At 53.0% G+C, this 9,466-nt stretch overlaps 3 protein-coding genes across 3 annotated transcripts; 2 read left to right on the top strand and 1 right to left on the bottom strand.

Moving 5' to 3' along the window:
• Positions 1-363: 363 nt before the first annotated feature.
• Positions 364-797, top strand: PODANS_3_5920 (uncharacterized protein; the record flags this gene model as incomplete). Its single annotated transcript, XM_001909358.1, has 2 exons — positions 364-493; positions 628-797. The coding sequence occupies 2 exons, from the start codon at positions 364-366 to the stop codon at positions 795-797; spliced, it is 300 nt and encodes a 99-aa protein (XP_001909393.1).
• A 4,136-nt stretch (positions 798-4,933) lies between these two features.
• PODANS_3_5910 (uncharacterized protein) lies at positions 4,934-6,757 on the top strand (the record flags this gene model as incomplete). Its single annotated transcript, XM_001909357.1, has 1 exon — positions 4,934-6,757. The coding sequence occupies one exon, from the start codon at positions 4,934-4,936 to the stop codon at positions 6,755-6,757; it is 1,824 nt and encodes a 607-aa protein (XP_001909392.1).
• A 551-nt stretch (positions 6,758-7,308) lies between these two features.
• On the bottom strand, positions 7,309-8,736 carry PODANS_3_5900 (uncharacterized protein; the record flags this gene model as incomplete). Its single annotated transcript, XM_001909356.1, has 2 exons — positions 7,309-8,524; positions 8,582-8,736. 2 exons carry the CDS (start codon positions 8,734-8,736, stop codon positions 7,309-7,311), a joined length of 1,371 nt encoding a protein of 456 aa, XP_001909391.1.
• Between the last annotated feature and the right edge of the window lie 730 nt (positions 8,737-9,466).

The following is a 9,466-nucleotide window of genomic DNA, read 5'->3' as shown; positions in this document are numbered from 1 at the left end:
CCCAATCGGGTCAAGTCAGCCCTTTTGGAAGGCATCTCATGTGCAAGTGCGTACGTATACTATCTGCGCGCCGTTAAACCCGTTAAATTTCCCGCCATTTCCGTGCCTGAGACACACAAGCGGTTATATATATCAACAGGACCACCACCACCACCACCGCCAAATACACGTTGTCTTCAACCTTAAATAACATAACCAAGTGCCCACCCACCACCTCCACCACTCCCCCGTTTTATCTCTTTCTCCAAACCTTCTCACAACCAAAAAAACGTACCGCGCTACTCCTACCCCTAAAACGCCAATTACCTCACCAACACCCCTAACTCCTCGCATCGTTGAACGAACCGAAAAACAAAACAAAAAATGGCCGACGTTGCTACCGCCGCCACTCCCGACGTCCCCACCGGACAGGAGCACAAGTACCACTTTAACATTGTCATGAGCTGCGGCGGCTGCTCCGGTGCTGTGGACAGGGTTTTGAAGAAGCTCGAGGGTAAAATGCGCCCCCCTTTCCCTCTCCACTCCCAACGTTCTCCCCTTTTGCGCCGCCGTCAAACCCGGGCCACGGCCAACACCGCAACAAGAAAACAGTTTTGCTGACAAGAGAACAAAAAACAAAAACCACAGGCGTCAAATCCTACACCGTCTCCCTCGAAACCCAAACAGCCACCGTTATCGCAGAGGACTCCCTCCCTTACGAAAAAGTCCTCAAGACCATCGCCAAGACGGGCAAAAAAGTCACAAAGGGCGAGGCCGACGGCGAGGAGAGGAGCGTCGAGGTTCCCAAGGATGAGTAGAGCTCTTCGTTGGGGAAGCTTTGAACACTTCTCTGGTCCAAGGGAAACGAAGTTGAGGTTATGAAAGAAAGGAGGGGGAACACACGACTAAAGAAGGGAGGAGGGAGGGGGAGGGGTTATGGGATGGAGAACCGATCATGTTCCCAACGAAAAAGGAAGCCGAACATCGACTAGGTTGAAGAGGAGAGGTGGTGGTGGATAAAGGACAGATAAAGCATCGCAGGCAAAACTCATGGCTTTTTCAGCAACAACAACAACAACAACAGCATGGAGCACGACTTTTGGAGGAGGAGGATGTTTGTTATTTAAGCAGGCGCGCACGGTGGCATCCAAGGGACGAATCCCTCTCTCGCTTTTTTTTTTAAAACTTGTTACATTTCTATTCCAATTCCGTTTTCCGTTTTTGGTTTACTTCACAAGTTTTCCTTGTGAAACCCTTTCTCTCTCTCCTCCGTGAGAAATATCCAATATTCACATGCTTGTCAGCAAAACTAATGTAAGCACCTTGTTGGCTGGGTTGGTGGTGTCGTCCACTATGTTCCGTTGTCACTCGGCCGGCCGGCTGCCGGACCAACACACCCACCTAGGTACCCTACCGGATGGGTAAGCTACACACTAGAGCTGCAACCAAGGGAGCCAACAGTCAAGGCTAGAGGCTTTTCCAGAGCCAGGGTAGGATCCTTCGTGGTTGGCGTGGCTTGTCCAAGTGGTTTTCTAGTGCAGCCATGAGCGTGGGAGTGAGTGGTAGGATGGGATGAGATGGTGGTGGTGGACCGGCGAGCGAGAGTCCTGGTTAACGCCCAACCGGCCTGACTCAGTCTGGGTTGCTGGGCCTTTAGTCAGGATAAAAGCGCCGTTTTTTCTTCACAGTTTGCCTGGGTGGTTCTGGCCGTTAGTCAGGAACATTTGCCCTTTGATCTGGTTGTTGTCAGTGGAGAAAAAATGCGTGAATACCGTTTAATACCGCCGGCTATTCATCAACATATTGATCGACCACGTTGACTGTTTTACCCCAAATGGTCAGTCCAACCGATACGTAACTCACTCGCCTTTTCAACCGGGTAGCGGATGGGTATATGCATAAGCTCGTCTGTCAAGTTGTGCCAGATCCTGCACTTATCTCGTGGTCTCCGGAGGTAGTGTATGTATTGGTATACAAATCCGGCTTGTTCAATGCAAGGTGCTAAACGTTCGATATATTGCTACACGGTTTTCCCGCCCTCAAGTGCCGAAGGAACCGAAAGCCACGCCCACCGATGGAAAGTGGTCTTCAATCTGCGTGGAAGATTCTGTACATGCTGCCCTGGGACTGGCTTCATCTATTTCCTCGCTTATAATGAGCCGCCGCCGCCCGTTGTCGCCGAGGGCCGGTCCCCGTGTAGTGTGAGCTGTAGCTTGGCATATATGATTGCATATGAGAGGCGTTTAGATTTGCCCTCGAAGTGGAAAAAGATAACGACATGGCTCGTGTGTGGTGTGTGTGAGAAGGGTAAGGGGTGTTGTGCCCTTGCGTTGGCCTTGCTGTTTCAGTTGGGGGTGCGTGGGGTGTGGCTTCTAGAGTTCTGACCAGCTCGAGTCGCGATGTCTTTCCACTGTCTCTGGTAGGTCCAGGAACGAGCTGTCTAGGCTTGGGTCCGGCGAGGGAGCAACCGCAGTTGGGGTGCTCGTGGCCTCGGTATCCGTAGGCGGTCGAAAACGGGGCAGCTTGGGATCACTGGCGAGAGCCCTAGTGGGAGGTTGACGCCACCAACGTCGTTATCCCAACTAAGGTAGGTACCCTAGACCCATTAGGAAGTCGTTACTGCGACTACCCCGGAATAAAGATCTGAAATAAATCCGAGGACGGGCGGAGGCTTCCGAAGGGCGCTCAGTGTGTGAAATTTCCAGATGGTGATCTTCCCACCGTACCACGTATAGGTGTCCTATCGCCGGTGTTTCACGAGATTGGTGTTATCCATCAGATGGATGTGCCACACTTGGGACTTCTAGAAGCGAACGCCGTGTTGATATGCCAGGTCCGTATGTCTGGTGGTTGGGACGGTCTGCGCCGTCCAACAAGATCAAAGGCCAGCCGAAGCGATCACAGCTCATCCCGACTCTGTTCTGCCTCGGATTTCATCATACAGAGGAAAACGAAAAGCCCGTCGGAACCAACATTCGTGGCGTCAAGATTGCGGAGCCAAAAGAGAAAGGCCGGCGTGTCAAGAGGGGATATCCGGGCTGGGCGGACCTGAGTTTGAGGTAGTCCTCGGCCCGTGGCTTCATCTGTCGAGACGAGAAGTAAACGACAGCACCGAAGCCTGAGTACTGGCTGGGCCGATGTTGAATATCAAGTGATGGCAGGCTGGAGAGGGAGGTAGTATCCAGAAGGGAAGGCGAGAGGCGTTATGGTTGCAGGATCGACAACCATGCTTTGGAGAGTCTGGAAATTATGTCGGCTTGGCCTCGTACCAACGTCAAGTTCCTCGCACGGAGAATAATGTGCCTGCCAAATGTCATAACCTTATCTTCAACCACGGTCCAACCTCCGGGTTCCGCCTCCTGTTGGATTGATCTTTGACCACTTCGTGATTCCTTGCTTGGTGCCGTGTGCTCGCATTGCTTCTTTTTTGCGCACGACTTCCTCTGGGGAGGGTGGCCTGCATCCATCGGCGATATTTTCGTGTCCGAGGGTGTGTTGACGATGTGGTGGTGGTCATGGGGGTTCGGCTCCGAAAAGATCATGGATAAAAAAAAAGGTACAAGTCGATGTCATCCATGTCGTTACCTTGGATGTTGGGTGGATGAAAGGATGGCCCTGGGCTGTCCTTGTGATGCTTCCTTTAGCTTCCTACTCCTCTGTAAGTTGTGCATTAGGGTGGCCTAAGCTACGGGGCCCTAGCCCCTAATGTCGGTTGCACCCGGTCTCTGTGGGGGACTCACCCCCCATGTCTTTGTCTTTCAACCTGGCCATTTTCCATGCAACCACATACACATCGACTCTCGGGAGAGCTGAGGCGGACAGGACAGGACAGGGCAGTCTTGCAGGATGCATGCATACAAGGACGGTTTTGCTCTCGCCCTTTGCTCGCCATGTTCTCAATGTTGCGTCAACCATACCTATCTCCCCCCCCTCCCCCAAAGCCCAAGTGCCGCATGTCGCGGCTGAGAGGCCAACAGAGGGCGGGTTGTGGCACATTGCGAGAAGTCAGTTGTTTCGGGAGACCGTGGATTCGTGACATACACAGCGCAATACCGTACCGGCCGTGTGTTCCCTCTAATGCCTCCTGACTGACTAAAAGGGGGCTTGCCAAAGGGACGCCAGAAGAAGCAACCACAAAGTTTCTGATATCCCGCCAAACCGCTGCCCCAAGCTGAGCCCTTCGAGAGTCGACACCCAAGCCACCGCTCATTTTCTGCTCGTTCAATTTTCCAATGCCAGTCACTGACGACAGGTCATTCTCGAGAGGTCACCATGGAAGCACTGCTCGAAGGTGGAGGTCCTGTGTTGCCTAGAACACCGTCCGTAACCTCGTCGACCGTGCTAGATCCAACAGTCCAGCCAAAGAGCGTCAAGCGCCCTCGACCAGTCAAGTCTTGTGTCGAATGCCGGTAAGGGATGAGCTTCTGCCTGGGAGGAGAAGCCTGGAACTAATCTTTTGGCCAGCAAGCGCAAGTTGAAGTGTGATCGAGTAGCACCATGTTCTCAGTGTCAGAAGTCCCGAAGGCCTTGTCGATATACTGACCAGGAGAATGGTGGTGGCTCAGACGGGTCTGATGGAGAATCGGCTGAAAGACCGGTCAAACGCCCTCAACACCTTGCCAGCATCAATGATGGAGATTATCCTCGACCATTCTCGCAATCCAACGGCATGGAGCACTACCATAAACCTCAGGTCGGCCTGGACGAGATGGCAGCACGGCTGGAGCGCCTCGAGAGGATCATCACAGAAAAGTCTTCGCCAACATTTCCCTACCGACAGTCAATGGCCATTCGGAGCCGTCCATTCAACCCAAGTTTCCGGTTCCCAAGTCCCCAAGGTCTTGACAGCACGCAGGTTCTGCTGAATATTGTAAGACATGTGCTCGATGAAACGGTCAAACTGAGACACTGACGTCCATCGGAGTTCGACGAGGCCGATGATCTTCTGAGAACCATGGCGAGAACAGATCACCTGCGGGGACCCTTTGCCCGCCTACAGAACGCATGCCGAGTGCTGAAAAAGGAACACCACAAGGCTCTCGAGCCCATCACCGTCTATGTCGATTCCATGATGCCAATTCAGAAACGCATGAACGATGTTTTACCACCACGATCCGTCTGCGACAGGCTCGTCAATCAGTATTTTGTCGTTTCTGAAGGCTTGTATCGGATGGTCCACGTCTCGTCTTTCCACCAAGAATACGCCCAGTACTGGGACAAACGAGGCTGTAGCGAAAGCTTTCTTCCTCGGTTGCTCTGCATGATCAGCATCGCGGCTCGCTTTGGGACAGATTCTCGAGGTTTAGGGCAGGATAGATTCACCAGCGTCAACATCCCCACTGCCTGCATCTTGGTCAGGCACTGGCTAGATGATCTTCGAAGAAAACAAATCACCGACTTGACCACCCTCCAGACCGAGCTCCTCCTTCTCCACGCCGAACGAACCATCTGCCCCCACCAACGCTCCTCCTGGACGCAATTAGGCTACATAATTCGCATGGCCATGACGATGGACCTCCACCGAGACCCTTCTGAGCTTCCCCCGTCAAGTCCTTTCATCGGTGAGATGCGCCGACGACTGTGGTACACTCTGCTTGAAATGGACCTCCACATTTCGTTGATGTGCGCCCTTCCGTTTGCCATCCGGGCGGGTGAATACAGCTGCAAACCACCCTCCAATCTCGACGATGGCTCTCTCTCCCCTACGACGCCTAGTTTGCCGCCGTCACTCCCACTCGACCACTCTACGAGTAACCGCCTTCAAGCCTACACCTCCCGGACTCTCCCAGCTAGAATCGAAGCCGCAGCCTTGATATCCCATCTTCCAACCCTCGACTCCTACCAACCTATCCTGTCCGCTGGCCAGAACCTCGAAAACCTCCTCTCCGACATTGCCGCCCTCTTCCCAAGACACGCCTCTCTCAACCCAGAAAACAGCCACAAAGAATGGCGACACCGAGCCTTGTTGGATATGCACGTCCGCCGACCACTACTAGCATTATACCGCCCCTTCGCTCTAGGGCTCCTCTCCGACCCGAGCAGTTGCCCGTCAAACATTGAGCTCTCGTACCTCAAATCAGCAATGGCAATCTTGACCTATGCCGATGAAATCGACCCCAGGAGTCCAGGCTACGAAGAAGTGGTGGCGATGTACCTGTTTGTCATGAAAAAGGACATTGTGGAGGCTGGGTTGGGTGTGTGTGCTTACATCAAGCGAGCACAGCAGCACCAACAGCAACAGAGGAATAATTCACAGATATCGCAGAATTCGGACGGTGAGCCCTGGCATCACCCGCAGGTGGCGTACCCTCGGCAGTATCAGCATCGGCATTCCCAGAGCAACAGCCACAATCCTTACGACGAAGACCTGCTCAGTGTTGTTGGCACGGGGGCGAGAGGGCCGAGCTACCCCTGGTCAGCGGTAACAATGGCACAAACAGTCGAGCGAACCCTCGACCGGCTTGTGACCCTGATCCCAGACGCCAGCAGCGACGTCAACGAGATTGTGGCGTTGGGGGTGGTGCTTAGCTCTGTTTGGCCGGGGGCGATGGATGAAAAGATGCAGAAGATGCAGAGAATGGTTGGGAGAGTGCAAGATATTGTGGGGGGTGCTCTGGCCAAGATGGGGATCTCGGCGAGTGCGGTCCAGCACCAACCAGCTCCTCCTCCGGGTTATGCAAAACTGGCGGCGGGAGTGGGGGGTCCGCCTGTGACGAATGGTTATGTGAATGATGGGGTAGGTCTCCCGAGAAATAGGTATCAAGGTTATGGCTGCTGATAGGGAGACTAGATGAATCACGACGACGGTGTCTTGAACTGGGAACACTTCCTCGAGAGATGGGATACTTTGGCGGGCTCGCCCTTGATACCCCCGCCTGGACCACAGTTACAAGCGCAACATCAACAGCAGCATAGAGAGTACACGGCGGCGTCGGGATTGAGGAACTAATACTTGACATATACATAGGTATGGGAAAGTGTCATCAGGATGGGGAATATGTTGGGCTGAGTACAGGGATTGGTAAAGCGGCAGGTCCGGCAGGCGTTGGATTTAAGGGGGTAATGGCATTACCAACCCCAAAGTGAGTTTTAATGGGAAAAGGTCACCAAAACAGGGAAACCGGCGTTGTCCAAGACAGATTAAGCGGGCTAGAAGGATATATCAACAAATCCAGTATATACCCCCTAACCAAAGTGTGCGGTTATATAAGGAATATCAGTTTCTATTCCCTCCATCAATAGAATCACACTTGCTGTCTAAAAAAAAAAAATGCTAACATGACCCAACCGGCCGCTCTTCCGACACTTGCCACTCAAAAACACAGGCCGTCACTTCTTCAGGTACTTCTTCAGCCCCCTAAGTCTCTCCTTCGCATCCTCCAAAACATTATCAGGCTTACAAACCGCAAACCTCAAATAATCCTCCACAATCCCGGCATTCTCATCCGTGTAAAACTCACTCGGCGGAATAGCCGCCACCCCCAACTCCTGAATCAAAAACCATGCCAGCTTAAAATCCCTCGGCCTCTCCTCGACATGCTTCGGAAACTCGTACCCCTCAGGAAGTTGCACCTTGTTAAAATTCGCCATGACAAAATACCCCCCCTCGGGCTTACTGTACGGAATCCCCAACTCATCAAACACCGCAGTAAACCTCTCCATCTTGGCCGTCATGTCAGCAATACACTGCTCCCAAAAGCCGTGCCCATCCGCCTCCTCAAACCCGATAGCGCAGGCTTCTTGAAGCGGGGAGACGGAAGAGTAGCAGATTCTCGTGTGAGCGGCAGAGACGTATTGGATCAGCTCGGGAGGGCCAATCAACCAGCCCACCCGCCAGCCAGTGGCATAAAAGTTCTTGCCTGCCGACCCAACAGTAATGGTAATCTTCTCAACCTCAGGGGAAAGAGTCGCGATGCGGGTAAAGTCGGTGTAGTAAAGCCTATCGTAGACTTCATCCGACAAGATGATGATTTGGTTCTTGAGACACAGCTCGGCGATTTTTTCGAGCTCGGACCGGGAAAAGACTTTGCCTACCGGGTTGTGGGGTGTGTTGAGCACAATCATTTTCGTCCTGGGCGTGATGGCTTTTTCGAGCTCGTCAAAGTCGACTGTCCACTCCCCTGCCGAGAGGGTTTTGACGGCGCCTTCTTTTGGTGGGTGCATGGGCACGTAGACGATTTTTCCGCCGGGCATTTCAATGTTGGAGATGTACTGGTCGAAGAAGGGTTCAAAGACGATGACTTCGTCGCCGGGCTCGATGAAGGCCATGAAGGCGGAGAGCATGCCCTCGTTGGCGCCGGTAGTGACGGTGATTTCTGTGTTGGGGTCTAGTTGACGGCCCCAGAAGGGGGAGTATGCGTCGGCGAGGGCTTTGAGGAGGCGTGGTCTGCCCTTTGTGGGGGAGTACTGGTTGCATTCTACGCGGTCCAGGGCGGATTTGGCAGCTGAGAGAATGAAGTCTGGGGGGTTGTAGCCAAAGAAGCCTTGGCCCATGTTGACGATGGGCTGGATGGGGGAGGCGGAGGCTGCTTCGTTGATGATGGACCTTTTGTCTCGAGTCAATGATATGTAGGTATACTGAAAGAGAAATGTGAGATCTCACCAAACATCCTGCCTCCTACCAGCGACACGGGCCGCGGGCTTCAGTTTCTCACTCATGATGGAGGGGGTACTCTGGAAGGCTCGTCTGGTGGGAACTTTGTGAAGGGATGTGAATAACTGTCGCCGGAAAAGAGGCGAGAGGAGCGACGAGCTCATTGATGAAAGACAGCAAAAATCACAGTGAGAGATAATTCGGCTTCAAAAGAGGCAGGACTCATTACTCATTCAAACAGCTGCCGCAATCGGTGGTGTGGGCCGCTGTAAACCGACTTGAGGGGGGGGGAATCCCTGGATTGCGCAATCGCCGTCATCCCGGAGCCGATGTGGGTCCGGGGAGCATTGTGTCATTGTTGGAGTTTATGCAATTATGGGGGTATGTGCAGTTTATGTGAATATCTAAACATTTACCCCTGAGATGGTGATGGTGACGGCAGCAAGTTGACTTTGCCAAGTTACAGAATGAACAACATGGTTTCCAATTGTGAGTATATTCAAATCAGAGGCACATAAAAGTCGGCTTTCCATGTGTGGTGTCGAATGCAATCTGCTCCTTGGTCGTGATCATTTGGCTGTGACTTTGACTGGACCCCTCTACGGTCTCAAAAGACTGTTGATATGAAGTACGCTATCACAACCTCGACCACTCTGAAGTATACCAGCAAGAAATCCATCAATCCGGATTCTATACGGGATGGCTCTTATGCAGTCGCTGTCTTCTAAAGCCCCTAGGTCCTCAACCCAGGCAGACAACCAGGCACATAGTCTTCAACGAAGGCGCTCGGACCATGCCCCCGACGCTCCTGCCGTCTTCTCTTTGCAGCCTAAACACCGGCCCAAGGTATTTTTCTGATCTTGTAGTTCCTCTGCCTGCCAGGAGTTTTCTCTC

The sequence above is a fragment of the Podospora anserina genome, chromosome 3, assembly GCF_000226545.1.
Source record: "Podospora anserina S mat+ genomic DNA chromosome 3, supercontig 2".
In the NCBI taxonomy this organism is placed as follows: Eukaryota; Fungi; Ascomycota; class Sordariomycetes; order Sordariales; family Podosporaceae; genus Podospora; species Podospora anserina.
The sequence above is the reverse complement of the archived record's forward strand: the minus strand, read 5'-3'. Positions and strand labels throughout refer to the sequence as shown.